Genomic DNA, 19,010 nt, shown 5'->3' on the forward strand with positions numbered 1-19,010 from the left:
GTTCACATTATTGCGAGTGCGGCGATCGCATGTAATTCGGAGAGCACTGCTCCTTCATTACATGCGATCGGATGTGCGGATGCGAATTCAGCCATACATTTTGTATGGCTGAATTCGCACTGTATCCGCACCAAACTCGTACATGACCCTTTTTTCCAGCCGCATCAGGATTGGATCGCACAGTGGTTCACACTTGTGCGATCCGATTCTGTGCGAACTGTCAGATTGCACTGCGATATGCAATGAAACTGGGGGTGTCTTTAACATTACATTGACACCCCCTGCGTATCGCATATGGCAGTGTGAACTGCCAGATGTGCATTTGCGATGCGGGAACAGGCTGCGAATTCGCAGCCTTCCCGCATCGCACAAGTGTGACCCGGGACTAAAAGGGCTTAGTTCTGTTTTTATGCGTATGGTAACCTACAAATTTATTTTTTTGTGTGTGCGTGTGTTCACATATATGTATTTTTTATAAAACATTGTCTCAATCATTTTCGTGTACTTCTTATATCTAAAGTACCTGGTTGATCCTGCCAGTCACCTTTCTTCCTTGTTCTAAACTGACCACACAAAGCACAAAAGCTGATCTGTGTGGTCAGTTTACATCAGTTGGCTGGCCATTCAGAGGACAGAACTCTCTGCAGATACAACATGCCTATATTGGGTAGTTTGTTCATCCACCACACCCCCTGACCAATCACAGCCTTTCTCTGGCACATGCCCCTTCCTAATCACAGCGTGCTTTTTGAACACACCCCCTGCTCATGCACAGTCTGCATATTGTCTCAGGGTGAACACACTATAGAATACAAGGCACAGTGTGTGTCTGCACAGTGTCCTGTAGCCCCACCCCCTCAATCGGGAAGGAGAGATGCATGGTCACATGACAGAGCTTTTGAACCTTGTAAAAAAAGGTAAGCAAGATCTTTTCTGAAATTCAGCAAAGGCAGGTATTTAAAAGAGGATTTAACATTGTATGTTCACAACTACTTTAAAGTGATTGTAAACGATCACCTTGTAAAACAACTCATTCAATTTAAAATAGAAATGAAACGCACAACATTTTTGTATAGTTATAAAAAACATGAAAACATGTTTTTCCTTTTTTTTTTTTTTATAATTGATCACATTCCCTCTGTTCTCAGCTACATAAGAGCTGGGGGAGGAGAAGCAGCAACACACTGAGCTTCACTGTGAATGGCTGTGCAGCCAGGGTGTCAGGATAAGTCTGATCATTGAAGGAGAGCACACAAGAGTTCCCACCACAGCTGGAAAACTTACCACGATGTGCTCGCCTGCCTAGTGTGGTCAGTTTTTCATAGGAAAGCAGAGGTACACGCAGGAACAGCAGCGATTTAACATAAAGGAAGCAAAACAAAGAGAACAGGGATACTTTTTCATACATGTACATGGTAGGTACAGCAGGCACATATCAGGAATATGAAGTGTTGGGGTAACAAACGCTTTAAGCTGGCCATACACCAGTTGAAAGTTTTTATGGAAATTCTGAAAAATTCTTCTTCGTAGCATTTGATCTTGCTGTCATTAAGCCAACTAATTTTGTTCAAAAAACCTTAAAACCTTTCTAGTCCTGCTACTTCAGTGAAATCCAAGACATACTGAATAGGTTTATTTCATGATTAGAACATGCTCATTATGAAATGTGTGATTTTTTTTTTTTCCTGATGAAAACCAAATTCACAGTTAAAATTTAATTTGTTCCAGAAAAATGTCAATCCTGATCCTTCGAATTTTCTTATTACAGTTGAAAACGATTGTCCACTAACCATTAGAAAAAGGAACTTTATTCAAAATCTTCACTTTAAGAACATTGGTTTTGATTTTCTAATTGTTAGTGGGGTCAAATTGATGATCATTTTTGATTGTAGGGACCAGAAGATTTGGAGAGGCAGGATGGAATTTTTTTTTTCCATTCAGGAAATTACATTTATTTGAGAATTGAATGTTAAAAGAGAAGTATGGCAAAAGCTTTTCTGGCTATACTGCTCTTCTATTGGCACTTTTCCACTGCATGGAACCGAACAGTTCGGCTCGCTTTTGAGCTTTTCCACTGCTGGTACCGCATGGTACGGTGTAGGAACGGTTCGGTACGGTACGGCGGCGCTTTTCCACTTCATGGAACCAAACGGTACGGCTCTCAAAAACAGTACCACCTCGATTGTGGTTCCAAGAGGTACCATACCGGTACCATGTCCCACAATCCTTTGCATGCAGTCACTACTAGCCACTGATTGGTCAGAGAATCGTTGTTATCCCACCCACTTAACTTTAGTACTACTTTAGTGGAAAAGCAAACCATACCGTACCGAACCGTTCCAACACCGTACCATGCGGTACCAGCAGTGGAAAAGCAAACCGGGCCAAGCAGGGCCGAGTAGAGCCAAACCGGTACTTGCAGTGGAAAAGTGCCATATGTCACAGGAGTGCACTTACTTTTGCTTTCTTGTGACCCAGAGTCCACTGAAAGCCAGCTGACATCACAGAACCGCAACCCGGTTCTGGAAGGATCCTAACCATATTGCCGGCATCCACTCAGCCACCTGATTGACAGCTTGCTCTGGTTCTCAGCACCCGAAAGTCGAAGCCAGTTGCTCTTAACCCTATTCCAGCCCAACGGCCCACTGAGTGCTGGAGGGGCAGAGCGGAGATTGGTGACCGACATTCATTGCTCTCCGAAGTGACCAAGAACTGAGTGATCAACGGTTGGGTGATCGCTCTGTTCTTGGACCTAGACCTTGCAGGGGATAGCTTCAGATGTTGCAGCATGGAGGGTGAATATGTAGTTTGTGCCCAACCTTCTCCTTTTAGAAGCAAAACAACTTTTAAAGTACAACATATGTCAAGTCGTTGAATGTACTGAGAATTTTCATTAGGATGGTTACTTGAAATCATATATATATAGCCAGCTTTATACATGTCCTCCCATGTCTTCAAGATACTGAAGTTGAACTGTTTTTTTGTCTTGTGCAGGCAGCCGGACAAACTGGTTGTGGTGTGGACAAGAAGGAGCCGAAGGAAATCATCTAAGGTGAGAAGAAATATATAAGACTGTATGAATTGCTTGTGATGATAAAAACATGTATCCATAACGTGACATTGATGATCTAACACATTTATATTCACCATAAAAATGTGTAAATAGGTTTTCCATTTGACATCCATGGACCTTGGTAAAACCCCCCTGGGATACTTGTTCCATAATAATCCAGTACCTCTGCACCACTACAAGAACTCGCACTGACTATCCATATGCTGAATGCGGCCCATGTCTGCATTTCCAATCACTTTTTTAAAATAAATAATCATTTTAAAAAAATGATAAACATGTTATACTTACCTGCTCTGTGAAATGGTTTTGCACAGAGTAGCCTGGATCCTCCTCTTATCAGTTCCCTTTCTGGTGCTCCTGGCCTCTCCTTCCTGTCAAGTGCCCCCACAGCAACCAGCTTGCTATGGGGGCACCTGAGCCGAGCTGCAGCTGCTCCATTCTGACACACAGCCCCAGTTTAGCCCTGCCGTCTCTGTCTCCTGATTGGCTAAATGACCTGGTCAATGGCACCGCTGCTGTGTCTCAGGCAATCAGGAGGCAGAGTCCCGGACGACGGCACTCAAGGGTTGAGCATCCTTTTGATTAGGGCTGAACGATAGTCGATATGATATCGACTATCGTTCTGTGGCCGTAGGCGATATTCATATCGCCCAGGTCACGATATTTGCACAGGCAGGGGGAAGGGACTCGGAGGAGGACAGGAGGACTCACAGACTTCCGTGTTAGGCAGGGGAAGCCGGGACACTTCAGCGGTGAGCATACATACATTACTCACTCGTGCACTGCAGCCCGCCCCACACATTCAGTGAGTCTCACTCTCGCCCTAGTTTTCTCAATGGCACATTCAGGGAGCCAATCCCGCCGTGATTAGCTGCACAGCTAACCAATCACGCGTGCCTGCACACCTGATTGGTTCCGCTGTGTCGCTACTCACGGCGGGATTGGCTCCCTGAATGTGCCATTGAGAAAACTAGGGCGGAGAGTGAGACTCACTGAATGTGTGGGGCGGGCTGCAGTGCAAGAGTGAGTAATGTATGTATGCGGCTGTGCTGTGATCCTTTCCTGGCTCCTAGTCCACTGCTCCAGCCTCCTACCACCACTATGAGAGACTGTCTGTCACTGAATATTCTGATCGATTCCACACTGACTGACTGTCACTGAGTAATTGATGTTACCATATTAACCCTGACCTGCCCAGTGCCCTGTATCTGCAATTAAAATTTACAAGGCTGCCTGCATGCTTCCTGATTTCCATTCCCAGCATCCTTCCCAATCCCTACAGTGTCAGTAACATTAACCCTATGGTACAAGGCTGCAGTGTGCACTGAATCCCATTCCCTACAGTAACATATATTAACCCTGTATGGTCAGAAAGGCTGGATTGACGGGTCCCTCAATATCGCAATATATATCGTTGAAAAAAAATATCGCAATATATTTTTTTTCCAATATCGTGCAGGCCTACTTTTGTTCATAAGAAAATGTGTGTCTTTTCTTTAGTTTATATTTCCCTATCCTACAGGGGGTATTACTTTTCTATAAGCCTTCCTGTTCTGTGGCAGCAATGTAAACATGCAATGAATGGTACAATACGATCTGTACTTCTGACTTGAAGTGTGTTCTTCAAGTGCACAATGTATTAAATAAAGTTTATATAATGAGCCTTTATTTTTTCCAACTTTTATCAGAGAGTGATCCAAGTAGATATAATAGTGTTGATGTATGAAACGTATACTGTAGGATAGTTTACTGTCGTCTTTATTAACAAATCAGGGCAAATCAAAATGTAACTTTCAATCCTGGATTGCCTTAACCACTTAAGCCCCGGAAGATTTTACCCCCTTCCTGACCAGGCCCTATTTTGTGATTCGGCACTGTGTGATTTTAACGGACAATTGCGCGGTCGTGCGACGCTGTACCTAAACGAATTTGATGTCCTTTTTTTTCCCACAAACAGAGCTTTCTTCTGGTGGTATTTGATCACCTGTGCGATTTTTTGATCATGCGCTATAAACAAAAAAAGAGCACAATTTTGAAAAAATAACAATATTCACATTTTTTTTACATGAAATTACACAATTTTTTTTAACATTTTTGGCCAATTTGTTTTCTGCTACCTATGTTTGGTAAAAAAAAAATCACAATAAGCGTATTTTGATTGGTTTGCGCAAAAGATATTGCGTTTACTAACTAAGGGAAAGATTTTTGTCATTTTTGTTGTTTTTTTTTTTTTTTTAACGAGTAATGGTGATCTGCCATTTTTTTTTTTTTTGCGGGACTGCGACATTGCGGCGGACAGATCGAACCCTTGACTGACATTTTTGACACTTTTGGGGGTAACAGTGACATTACTACAGTAATCAGTGCTATACATATATACTGTTACTGTAAAAAATGACACTGGCAGGGAAGGGGTTAACTTTATTAGTGATGCAGTGACTAAGTGTGTCCCTAGGGGCGTGCTTCTTACTGTGCAGGGATGTGGCTTTTCATGTAACAACAGAGATCTACGATCCTACATAGCAGGACCGTATGATCTCTGCTGTTACACAAGGGAGAATGACAGGCGGCTTTGTTTACATTAGTCGCCTGCCTTTCTCCCTCTGTAACGGAGGATCGTGAGTGACCGGCGGACATCGGGTCCGCCGGTCACTCGCGCGGAGGTATCCGTGAACGAGCGGGGGCAGGAGCTCGCCCCCTATTGGCTCACGTGCGAGTGACGTACCCATACCGCCGCAGTATATGTAATTGCGGCGGTCGGCAAGCGGTTAATATCAGTTTGAGCACAGTCCTTTTTAGCCCTGGTTCACAGCAGTGCGACTCGTCATGCGACTTGACAGCTCAAAGTTGCATGACAAGTCACACCCAATTTGTGGCAATGGAACCATTCATATCGCCACGACTCAAGTAGCAGCGCGATTCCAGTGTGACTTGCATTGACATCTGTTAAATTAGGTCTCACAGATGTAGCAAGCCACACAGGAAATTACATTGATAGTCCGCTTTGAAGTCACGCTGAAGTAGCGCCACTTCAAAGCCGCACTGGCGTGAACCAGGGCTTTGTTGGAACTTGGCTAGTTCAGATCCTAGATAAAGCTTGAGATCAGCTCAATGTAGATAACCTTATCTTGTGTAGTATTGTTTTGGAAAACCTTGTTTCTCTTACGTCCTCCGACAGTCGCCGCCTCTTCATATTCGTCACATATGGGGTATTAGACTTTGCTCCGAAGGAGTAGCTAGGCAACAGAATATGTTAACAATAAAGCTTTAACATATCCCACCCTCAAGGGGTGGTCCCCTCAGTCAATACCCTCCTACTTCCTGCAACCATATCTCAGTTTTAATGTCTAGCTTGTCAGAGACTGCGTTGCCTTTCGGCGCGGATGCGTTTCCCACCCCTCATGTTTGCACTGCTTTGGGACGTCCCCATATGTGACGAATATGAAGAGGCGGCGACTGTCGGAGGACGTAAGAGAAAACGGAATTTTTGTAAAATCTTACCTGTAAAATTCCTTTCTCTGAGTCCTCCGACAGTCGCCGCCCCCGCCCCTCTTTTGGGGTTTGATTGTATACTCTACTGCTATTCCACTAAAACTGAGATATGGTTGCAGGAAGTAGGAGGGTATTGACTGAGGGGACCACCCCTTGAGGGTGGGATATGTTAAAGCTTTATTGTTAACATATTCTGTTGCCTAGCTACTCCTTCGGAGCAAAGTCTAATACCCCATATGTGACGAATATGAAGAGGCGGCGACTGTCGGAGGACTCAGAGAAAGGAATTTTACAGGTAAGATTTTACAAAAATTCCGTTTTCTGCTTACCTTGGTCATGGGGGCTGCCATATTTGCTCATTACATAACGCAGGTTCTGTGCCTTGCTTCACAGTTCTGCTCAGTGATTTATTTAATATGGCTTTTTAAAATGTAATTTGTCTCATTGCAAATAATGTTCTCCTTGTGGCCGATACTTCTCCCCACAGTTAGCAAAGGCAGACGGCCCTCCATCTAGTGGATTTTCTGCATATCTCTATATTAAAAAAGTAACCAACCAAAACTTTATTTAGTTTTGGATTTATAATTGGGGCGATTAGAACCACTGCCTTTTTTTTTTTTTGGGGTGTCCCCTGAAAGCGGAGGTAAAGGGGGAAAGACCATTGCTATTTGAAAATAAAGTAAATCTAGAATTTCTCTTACGTCCTCCGACAGTCGCCGCCTCTTCATATTCGTCACAATGGGGCTATGACCTTTGCTCCGTAGGAGTAGCTAGGCAACAGAATATGTCAATATTAAGGCTTTTAACATATCCCACCCCCAGGGGGTGGTCCCCTCAGTCAATACCCTCCTACTTCCTGTATCCATACCTCAGTTTCAATGTCTAGCTTGTCAGGAGTAGCTGGATGTCTCTATGCTGGGGCATTTTGTCTCAGCCTTTTCTCTTTTTTTGATTTTATTTGAGTTTTTTTCTCTCTCTTTACTTAGCTGTTACTTTTGTCAGCATTAGTTAGTCCTTCTGATGAAGAGGATCATGCGGGCTGGGTCTCGGGCTGACCCCCCTGGTCACAGGTTGTGGGTCAGTGGCTTCCCAGCCTGCCATCGAGCGTTCAGTCAGGTATTTTTCCTGGCATAATGAACGACCCATCCCTGTTCGCTGCAGGGATGCTATGGTGAGGTGGCTACCTCACTGGACGCCTTGCGGTATCGCTCTGCAGTTCTCCTGCGTCCTGGCTGCGACTCTCCCTGTCCCATGTGCAGTGGCTTGATCGCTTGTGCGGGTTCCCCACGCCAGTTAGGAGGTAAGTGTATCTGTGTGGGGACCTGTCTGTTTGGGGGGTGTCAGTCTGGGACTGTGTAACCCTGCCCCTGTTCACACTGTTGGACTCCCTATCTGTCTTAGCTGCACTCTGTGGAATGCAAGGAGGGGGGCTATACTGCACTGTCTCTGTGTCAGATTGTGTGCTGTCTTTTACTGTGTGACAGGCTTTGTGCTGCGGGGCATGATGTGGATCATGTTGTGCATACTTGCGGCGACCGCTGCTGCGGTCCGCCATTGTTTTTTACTGTACTGCATGTGTCCTGGTGTTTCACTGTGGGCGGGAGCGGCGTTTTCGGCGCCAAGCGCCGCCATTTTGGCGGCGATCGCTCCGGCCTCATGCTGACACTGCAGGCGGCCATTTTCTTGTAGCCCTCCATAGGCTTCAATAGAGCGGCCTGTATTGCATCACTTCCTCTTCTCCTGGGCGCACCGATCGAGGCAGCAGCAGCGGTGGTCTCTGCAGGTTTTATCCTCTGTCCTGAATCCTTGCCTGAGTTTGTGCTTTTCCCTGTGGGGGTCGGCTTGTGCTGGTGTGTGAGTGCGGTGGGCTGCGCTGACCGCGCTTTTAAAGGGGCAGTTACCCTTTATTCTCCTGCAAAATTTTTTTTGGGGCATGGATTCTCAGGAAAGCAAATCTCCTCTCACTTTGGTGGGAAGCCAGGGGGCTGCTTCCCCCCCAGGGGGCGATTTGGCTGCTGTTGTGGCTAACCTTGCTGCTCAGGTGCAAATGCTGGTGGCTGCTCAATCCACTAAACGGCCCAGAGTTTCAATTTCCTCTGATTCAGAGGGTGATGGTGATGGGGCTGCTATGGCTGGGGTCTCCTTATCGGGGTCCCGTTCCTCCCTGGATCTTGTGGGATCAGAAGTGGAGGCTGAGGTGGAAGGGGTTGATAATTCTCCCTCTGGCTCGTCTGAAGAGCTTGCACTCATGGATGAATTGGTTGCTTCTATCAAACAAACACTGCATTTGCAGGATGAGCCATGTCCTCCTGCTGTTTTAGCCTCCTATGGGACGCAGCGGAGACGCAGGTCTTCACAGGTTTTTCCTTGCACTGATGATTTTCAGCGCGCTGTTAGCGAACAGTGGCGCAATCTGCGGAAGCCTTTTGCTGTACCAAGTAGGTTCAAGCTGCGTTATCCTTTCACGCCCGCTACAGATGAACGTTGGTGTGTGCCACCTCCGGTGGATCACGCGGTAGCGGTTTTGAATAAGTCTACTGCGATTCCTGCTGAGGATACGCCGGTGTTCCGGGATGCCACGGACAGGAGACTGGAGTCTCTTACCCGTCATACCTATTCGGTTACCGGTTCTATGCTCAAAGCTATTTTTGCTTCACTTATGGCAGCTCAGGCTGTCGCAAATTGGACGCAGGTGCTTAGGCACGTCCTGGTGGCTGACTCTGCCCCTCCAGAGACGTTGGCTATGGTGGATCAAATCCATCAGGGTGTCATGTATTTGTGTGATGCTGACTTGGATACAGTTCCGTTGGCTGCACGTGTGCACAGTGTGGCGGTGTTGTCACGCCGCCTGATTTGGCTGAAGTGTTGGTCTGTGGACCAGTCTTCGCGCAAGACCTTGGCTAATCTACCCTATAACGGATCTCGACTTTTTGGCGATTCCTTGGATACACTGATTAAAGGGATCACGGGTGGTAAGAGCACGCTCTTGCCCCAATCCCACAAGGCTAAGGCGGCTCCTGGTAAGAAGACCGCTTCTTTTCGGCCCTCTCAGGGTTCCTTTCGTGCCTTTCGGTCGCACTATAAGGGTAAGCCGTTCAAAGGCCAAGGCTCCCAGAAGAAGCCGTGGACAGGTAAGCAGAAGTCCGGCCAGTCCGGATCCGCTGCCCACAACAGTGCGGCCTGAAGGGGCGCCCTCACCCGGTTCTGGGGTGGGGGGGCGCTTGCTCGGTTTTCTTCAACCCTGGCTGGCCCGTGTTTGGGACAGGTGGGTTCAGGAAATCGTTCGATCTGGCTACAAGATCGAGTTTCTCTCTCGGCCGGAGAGCAGATTTTTTCCCTCAAATCTTCAACTGTCTCCGGAGCGTTTGCGGGATCTGCACTTGGCGGTGCGGGACCTGCGGGCTCAGGGGGTAGTGGTTCCGGTACCTCATCGGGACAGATTTCGGGGGTTCTATTCCAATCTGTTCACCGTGCCCAGGAAGGAGGGCAAGGTGCGTCCGATTCTGGACTTGAAGGCTCTGAACCCCTTTGTGCGGGTTCACAAGTTCCTCATGGAATCCCTGCGGTCGGTGGTGGCTGCCCTGATTCCGGGGGAGTTCATGGCCTCCATCGACTTGAGGGATGCGTATCTTCACATCCCCATTTTCGAGGGTCACCAGAGGTACCTTCGATTCGCCATTGCGGAGGATCATTACCAATTCGTGGCGCTGCCTTTTGGGCTCGCTTCGGCTCCACGGGTGTTCACCAAGGTGCTTGCACCGGTTCTGGCTTTGTTGAGAGCCCAGGGCATCTCTGTCCTGGGGTATCTGGACGACATTCTGGTTCGGTCTGCGACCAACCAGGGTCTGGTGTCAGCCCTGTCCGTCACGATGCAAACTCTGCAGGAGTTTGGTTGGACGATAAACTTTCCAAAATCGATGCTGTGCCCGTCGGTTCGTCTTCCCTACCTGGGGATGATTCTGGACTCGGTCCAGGCGAAGGTCTTCCTGCTGGGAGACAAACTCAGGTCTCTTCAGGAAGAAGTCAGGTCCCTCAGGGACGTTCCGTGCTCGTCCATCCGGACGTGCATGCGCTGTTTGGGATTAATGGTCTCAGCTTTCGAGGCGATTCCCTTCGCCCAGTTTCACACGCGGGGTCTCCAAGCGGAGATCCTGTCCAGGTGGGACGGGCGACCGCAATCTCTGGAACTCCAGATTTCATTGAGTCATCGCACCAGAAGGGATCTTCTGTGGTGGCTCCAGTCCCCGACGGTGTCGGGGGGCAAGTCTTTTCGTCCTCTCTCATGGACGGTGGTCACCACGGATGCCAGCCTGTCGGGCTGGGGTGGTGTTCTGGGCGTTCTGTCCGCCCAGGGAACTTGGTCGGTGGAGGAATCCTCCCTTCTGATCAACATTCTGGAACTACGAGCGGTAAATCTCTGCCTTCGACATTGGATGGACAGGCTGCAGGGCCGTCCGGTTCGGGTGCAGACGGACAATGCCACAGCGGTGGCCTACATCAACCATCAAGGGGGCACCAGGAGTGCCCGGGCGGCTCGGGAGGTGGCCGACATTCTGTCTTGGGCCGAGACACACGTCCCGGCGATAACGGCAGTTCACATTCCGGGGGTGGAGAACTGGCAGGCGGATTATCTGAGTTGCCAGACCCTGGACCAGGGGGAATGGTCACTTCACCCGGATGTCTTCCAGATGTTGTGCGCGAAGTGGGGTCTTCCAGATGTGGACCTGTTCGCGTCTCGTCTGAACAACAAGGTGCAAAGGTTCGTGGCGCGGACACGCGATCCTCGGGCAGACGCGTCAGACGCGTTGGTAGCTCCGTGGCATCAGTACCGACTGCTGTACGCATTCCCACCGATTCAACTGCTGTCCAGGTTCCTTCGCAGGTTGAACTCGGAACCGCACACGGTGATACTTGTGGCACCGGACTGGCCTTGCCGGTCCTGGTACGCAGACCTCGTGAATCTGGCGGTCGACGCCCCGTGGCGTCTGCCTCTTCGAGAAGATCTCCTGTCTCAAGGACCGATATTCCATCCTGCTTTACAGTCGCTGGCTTTGACGGCCTGGCTGTTGAAACCGAGGTCCTGAAGGATAGGGGCCTCTCCCCTGAGGTCATTCACACTTTGATCAACGCGAGGAAGTCTTCCTCGGGGAAGGTCTATTACCGTACTTGGAAGGCCTATTTTGCCTGGTGTGAGTCCAGGGGGCATTCCCCTCGCACGTACTCGGTGTCTAGGGTGTTGTCCTTCCTTCAAACGGGTGTTGACCAGCGTTTGGCGCTGGCTACGATCAAGGGTCAGGTGTCTGCGTTGGCCGTTCTTTTTCAACGTCCTGTGGCATCTAACTCCTTGGTTAGCACTTTTGTTGAAGGGGTGCGACATCTGGTCCCTCCTAGGAGGGAACCCCTGCCTCCTTGGGACTTGAATCTTGTTCTGTCCGTGTTACAACATGCTCCCTTTTGAACAGATCAGAAAGATCTCGTTGTCCATGTTGTCCAAGAAGGTTGCCTTTTTGGTGGCGATCACTTCGGCTCGCCGGGTGTGGGAGCTGGCAGCGTTGTCCTGCAGGTCTCCGTATCTGGTCGTTCACTTGGATAAGGTGGTCTTGCGACCTAATCCTTCTTTTCTTCCGAAGAGGATTTCGGATTTTCACCTCAATGAGGATATTGTCCTACCTTCGCTCTGCGTGAAGCCCAAGCATCCGAAGGAGGTGGATTTGCACTCCCTGGATGTTGTTCGGGCGATCAGGGTTTACCTGAAATCGACTGAATCCTTTCGCAAGTCGGATTCCTTATTTGTCCTTCCGGAGGGTCCTCGGAAGGGCATGGCGGCGTCGGCTTCTACCATCGCCAAATGGATCAGACAGACCATTGAACAGGCATATGCTTTGAAGGGAAAAGTTCCTCCTATGCCTGTGAAGGCACACTCTACCAGGTCTCTGAGTACGTCTTGGGCCTGTCATCATCGGGCTTCTGTGGCCCAGGTGTGTAAGGCGGCGACTTGGTCGTCCGTTCACACCTTCACGAAGCTCTACAAGGTGGATGTTCAGGCATCGGCTGATGCTTCCTTTGGCCGCAAGGTTCTTAGTGCGGCAGTTCCTTAGGGTCCCTTGTTTTGGGCCCTTGGCTGTTTGGGATATAATTTTATCCCTAGGTTATTTGTTTTTTCCTGGGTTGTTGCTCCTGTTGAGCACCTTTTTTTCATGCTGCCCAGCTGGTTTCCTTCCCTTGGTAAGGTTCCTTTCTCTGATGTGGAGACGGCGTTGCCTTTGGGCGCGACTGCGTTTCCCACCCCTCATGTTTGCACTGCTTTGGGACGTCCCCATTGTGACGAATATGAAGAGGCGGCGACTGTCGGAGGACGTAAGAGAAAACGGAATTTTTGTAAAATCTTACCTGTAAAATTCCTTTCTCTGAGTCCTCCGACAGTCGCCGCCCCCGCCCCTCTTTTGGGGTTTGGTTGTATACTCTACTGCTATTCCACTGAAACTGAGGTATGGATACAGGAAGTAGGAGGGTATTGACTGAGGGGACCACCCCCTGGGGGTGGGATATGTTAAAAGCCTTAATATTGACATATTCTGTTGCCTAGCTACTCCTATGGAGCAAAGGTCATAACCCCATTGTGACGAATATGAAGAGGCGGCGACTGTCGGAAATTGTGCTGGAAATAAAAGGAAAAGGTTCTATCGAATTGGAAATAAAAGGAAATCCAACAGTAAAAAAAAAAAAAATCAACTTTATTAACACTGGAGTCTTTATTTGAGTATGAAAATCGTTGGCCATTGATTGGAGTACTGCTAGTGATGGCAGTACTGCTGGTGACTATAATGGCAACTATGGTCCTACAATGTCTGCATCTTATGGTCCATGTGTCATTATATCTCTACTTTTCTTGTGCTCTGTGTGCTTTACAATACAGTAGAAGTCTAATGTGCTTTGCGCACATTACCTGTTTTCCTATAGGTGGAGGTTGTTGCAGTTTATCCATGGTACACTTGGAGAGGGTTTACTTCAATAGAACACTGCCATGTGACAGAAGCTCTGGAGACTCTAGGATCCAGTAAGGGCTCATCCCCTCCATGGCTGTTGAGCTGCGTTGGTTGCTATAGATTTCCAAACTTAGTATGAGAGCCACATCATATATTTTAGAATTATTCACAGGTCAAAAAAAAAAATCAGTTTTGGGGCTTGAATGTATATAATTTAAATTGTTTAATAAGTCCTCCTCCACACATCCAGAAGTCCTCACCCTCTTTTCATCTGGTTGTGTCCAGCAGACCCCCCCCCTTTTAAATCCGGGAGTGCAAGAGTACCACCCCACCCCCCCATCCCCCATCCCTACCACAACAGTAAAACCAGTCTGAATATTATTATACAGGATTTATATAGCGCCAACAGTTTGCGCAGCGCTTTACAATTTGAGGGAAGACGATACAGTTACAATACAGTTCAATATAGGAGGAACTAAAGGGCCCTGCTCGTTAGAGCTTACAATCTAGAAGAATATGCAGTAAAACATGCTTGTTATACTCACTGTGGAACCTAAGAGGTTAATCCTCCACATTCAGCAAAGAGGCTGTTTGATTCTGTCTTCTCTGATCCTTCCCTTCTTCCACTGTCCCCAATCCATCTCCTGATAGTACAGAGCATTGTAGGCACTCTGCACATGCTCAGTTTCGTGTGTATTGGTAGAGAGTTTTTTTTGTTTTTTTGGGAGGGTGCATGTTTATCAACACAGGGCCAACCAGCACTGTCCAGACAAAGTCAGGGGTCACGAAGCCTCATAGGCCAGTCAGAAGAGAATGAAAACTCCTCCTACAAGCTTTAACCAGTGCTCGGCCGGACACTAATAGAAGTCACAAGACTGCTTTATACTGCTGATTAGAAAAGCTATTTAGCAATATATATATATATATATATATATATATATATATATATACATTTAAAAAAACCTTCTATGTGCAGCAACCTCCCTCAGAAAACAACCCCCCCCATGCTTACCTGAGCCCCATCTTGATCCAGCGTTGACCACAACTGTCTGAGTCATCCAGGACTCCCCTCCTCATTGGCTAAGACACAGCAACGGCGGCATTGGCTCCCGCTGTTGTGCTGCTGTCAATCAAAGTAATCTACAGAAATGCGGGAGGCGGGGCCGGAACCTCAGCTTTGTGTCTGAATGGATACACAGAGCTATGACTCGTCTTGGGTGCCCCCATAGCAAGCTGCTTGCTGTGGGGGTACTCAAAGGGAGGGAGGGGCCAGGAGAGATGGAGGGACCTGAGAACAGGAGGATCCGGGCTGCACTGTTCAAAACCAGCTGCACAAAGCAGGTAAGTATAACATGTTTGTTTTTTTATTGGGAAAAAAACCCCAAAAAACTTTACAATCACTTTCAGGTGTCTTTGAAAGATTCGGCCTCCCAACAACTGCTATTGGAAGTTGTCACTGTGCTTGGGAAGCCTATTTTAGAAGTCCCGTAATCTCATGTATATCCGCTTTATTGTTTTGTTTCTCCATAGGCAATCTTATGTATTATTTCCAATAATGTCATTTTTATCTGTTATTTCCCAAGAGATGTGTTTAGAATCTGTGTGCTTTTTTATTTTCATCTTAGCAGCTTTAGAACATGTGTATTTTATGATATAGCCGTAAATTTTATTAGATATAAATGTATAGGGAATATAGTATATATTTGTTGTTCAAACAGCAGTCACCGTTTTTGGTAAATTCAAAACTGTAAATATGAACTGTGAATATCTATGGAATCATTTTTTTATTTTCTAAAAATCATACTAAGAATTAGAATTAGAGAATTTATATGAGGTGTGAACTCAACTGAATTTCTTGGTACCTAGCCACTAATCAGCGTATTTGGGTCGATTTACTTAAAGTGGAACTATCTGAGCACCAAAAATCAAAAATGCTATTTAATTTATTTTTTATATTTAAAGCAAACTCTCCCACCCATCTCTCCATGTCGCCATGCTTTATTTTGCTGAGAAATCCCTTTGAAAAACACCCCCTAGCTTTTCTAGTCATGGCCATCTTGAGTAAGGATTCTTGTTGCATTTACTTCCTGGAATCCATCTGCCCTTATCTCATGCATGCTGGCAGGAGAGTGTGCTTTGCCGAAAAAACATGGTTCTACAGCTTACATCGTACAGTCTGGACCTGAACTAGAGACCAGCCCAGGGGAATGGCCCTATACCCCTGTAGACACTTTGACACAAGCCATAGTTTAGCTAGCACAAGCGCAAACTAGTTTACAGCAAACATTCTGTAGCATTCAGAAGACAGCAGGGCAAGTAATGCAAGCCCATGCTAATATGCAACAATCGCTCTCAGAAGTGAAACAGACAGTGTCCACCCTTGTAACTGAAAGAAGGGATGCTGCCTCTCCCACATCCAAGAAATGTTATTGCTGTGGGGAAGTATTCCCAGAACTCAACAGAGACCCAACCTGGATCAGAATTCCCGCAAGAGAGGAGCGCAGATACAGGCCACAGAACAGGCTAAGGCTACCATGTCCGGCAAGTTCCCTGCCAAGCTCATGGGACCTTCTTCAGTATGGGACCTGAATACTGGAACACAAGTGACCCTTCTCTACCGAGACTTCTATGATCAGCATCTTAAAGTGGTTGTTAAGCCACTATGTTATCTTTACACCATCCCCTCTGTTAGATTACAACCTGTATCCTAGTTCCTGTGCTTTATTTTTAAAAAATAGCAGATTTCTACCTGTTTTCACAGCTCCTCTAGGTGCTCACGTGACTCCCGGCTCTCTTCCCTCCCTGTCTGACATCTCCAGCGGGTGGGGCCAAGAACTTCCTCTAACATCAGCTGGGGAGGCGGGGAGGAAAAGAGGAGAGAGCTGTGAAAACAGGTAAAAATAACCTTTTTTAAATAAAGCACAGCAACTAGGATATCGGTTGTAATCTAACAGAGGGGATGGTGTAAAGATAACATAGCTTTGTAGCAGCGGCGCTAGTGAGAGCTGACAGGCGGGGGGGGGGGGGGGAGACAGAGGAGAGCTGCAGGTAGCTGCGGATGATGAAGGCACATACACTGACCACGGTGTCAGGGCTCAGCAGCCATGATACACCATGGTCAGTGTACAGAGGGGAGGGTAGACACTGGCAGGATCAGCCAGGTTTTTTAGGTGATACAGGGGGCAAAATTACACAGCACAAGCACTGTGCTGTATATCATGCTTGAATGGAACAGGATCTGTGTTTTTTTTTTCAGGGTAACAAACGCTTTAAGCACCTGTCATTGCAGAAGTTGGAGGAGTTAGCGATATGGGGCATTGGGACCCAAAATTTCCCATATGACAGTTATCTACCCATGGAGCTAACAATTGACCCTTCTGTGGCTGGAAAGACAGAGATGTTCAACACACTGGCAGTGGTTGGTCCTCACCCACCAGGGGCCAGCCAGAGTTCCCTGATCATAGGGATCAATACTGATCTTGGCAGAAGGCTGTTGACCCCTCTTGATCTGGAGCCTGGCACTTCAACCACAGGGGTACACCCCTTGCTGGGACAAGCCTACCAGTGCCTGGTGCAAGAGCAGAAGGCCCCAGCTGAAGGAGTGGGGAAGATATGGTGCCTGGACCGGTGTGAGAAGGTGTTACAGACAGTTAAGGTGGCTTGTTTAAGAGCATCTGTCAAGTTTAAAGCAACCAGGCCCTTTCATCGTCTTTGAGGCTGATGGCCAGAGAGAAGACACAAGGGTGGAGATAATCCCAGAAATTATATCGACCAAGGCTTTGCAGCAAAGTCATGGGAAGATTTGGGTTAGTGTCCGTAACATTACGGCCTCAGTTATGTTGTTGGGACAAGTAAATCTGCCCACTCCAGTCTCACCATCTGATTTGGTGGTGGTGGGGGGGGGGGGGGGGCGGGGGGTGATAGATGGAATCCCTGTCGAGGAATTCTATCCAAAGAATACTCCCCACTCTCCTTAGTGGAAGAAAAGGGCCAAGACTCCACTTCTGAAGATTTCTGGAATGTATGACACCATTTGCCTAGGCCTGAAAATCAGAAAGTAACTGAAGAAATGTAAAAAATGTTTAAAGCAAGTACAACTGATATACTTTTCTATCTCGTTACTAATGCTAGCAGCAGGAGTCAAGCTGAACAACAGTTTCAAACATCCCTGCCCCTCATCCGTTTCACAGCAACAGGATACCTGAAGCTGTTGTTCAGCCTACTTTGCAGTGTACCACTATGTACCTTTGTTTGCATTGCAGCACAAAATAAATCCAGTTTGTTGGTTTGCCATTTGAGGCCATACAAAATGAATGGTTTCAAATCGCACTACAAATCACATACGATTTAAACAGGAATGCGGTGAAATTTCTGTCCGAAACACATGCAGTTTCATGTGAACCCAGGCTTGTCCTAGTGGCTTCAGCCTGGGTTCACACAGGAGCAGTGCAGGGAACCGCATGTGATTCGGACAGAAATTGCACTGCATTCCTGTTCACATCGCATGTGATTCTTTCCAGTGCAATTTGAGCCCATTCATTTTTTAAGGGCTCAAATCACACAGCAAAGGTATTGGTACTCAATATTGGCGTGTACTTGAGCACAAGTATCAGTACTCGTTGATTAAAAAACAAAAATGGTATCAGTGCAACCCTATTGTGCATCCAAGATGCCTTAGATACTATTACTTCATAATAGTGTTCGGAGCCTGTTTGATGCTTTGCACCCACTGGACATACTGTATATATATTACTGTACGTTGGACGTACTGGACGTTGTGCAGCATGCTGCTGTAAATATTCTTGATCCAAATGATCTTATATGAGCATAGGATTTCTTTCACTGATGCAGAGGGAAGATGGAAAACGCATTTGGCTTCTATTGCTACCTGTTGATGTGTTCAGTGTGTACAGTATAGGGATCGACCGATTATCGGCAAGGCCGATATGCACTTTCCCCGATATATCGGAATCGGCACTGGAAGTTGCGGATATTGTCTGCAGCGCACACGTGACGTCATTGCTCTGCCTTCTAAGACCGCCTCGGACAGCCTTGAACAGTGTGTGCAGCTGCAGTCCGGTCTCTGTGCCAGCCAGCCACCCACAGGCCCTGGCCTCAGCCACCCACCACAGGGTGCCAGCCAGCCACAACAGGGTGCCAGCCATCAACCCAAAACAGGGTGCCAGGCCAGTATCCAGCCACCCACCCCACAAAAGGGTGCCAGCAGCCAGCCACCCACTCCACAACAGTGTTCCAGCAAGCCAGCCACCCACAACAGGCCAGGGTGAGTGACATTAAGCCAGCCACCCACAACAGGGTGACACCAAGCCAGCCACCTACCCACCACTGTGTTCCAGCAAGCCACCCACCCACCACAGTGTTCCAGCAAGCCAGCCACCCACAACAGGGTGACACCAAGCCAGCCACCCACAACAGGGTGACACCAAGCCAGCCACCCA

At 47.6% G+C, this 19,010-nt stretch overlaps 1 protein-coding gene across 5 annotated transcripts in view; it reads left to right on the forward strand.

Annotated features, from left to right (window-relative positions):
• Window positions 1-19,010, forward strand: part of EHBP1 (EH domain binding protein 1) — a 739,122-nt gene that overhangs the window by 139,823 nt on the left and 580,289 nt on the right. For all 5 annotated transcript variants that reach the window (XM_082251356.1, XM_082251359.1, XM_082251357.1 and 2 more), the window contains exon 3: window positions 2,995-3,052. In XM_082251356.1, coding sequence (XP_082107482.1) covers window positions 2,995-3,052 — 58 coding nt within the window. The remainder of the gene's footprint in view (window positions 1-2,994; window positions 3,053-19,010) is intronic.

The sequence above is a fragment of the Pelophylax lessonae genome, assembly GCF_965119305.1.
Source record: "Pelophylax lessonae genome assembly, chromosome: 3".
Taxonomy (NCBI): domain Eukaryota; kingdom Metazoa; phylum Chordata; class Amphibia; order Anura; family Ranidae; genus Pelophylax; species Pelophylax lessonae.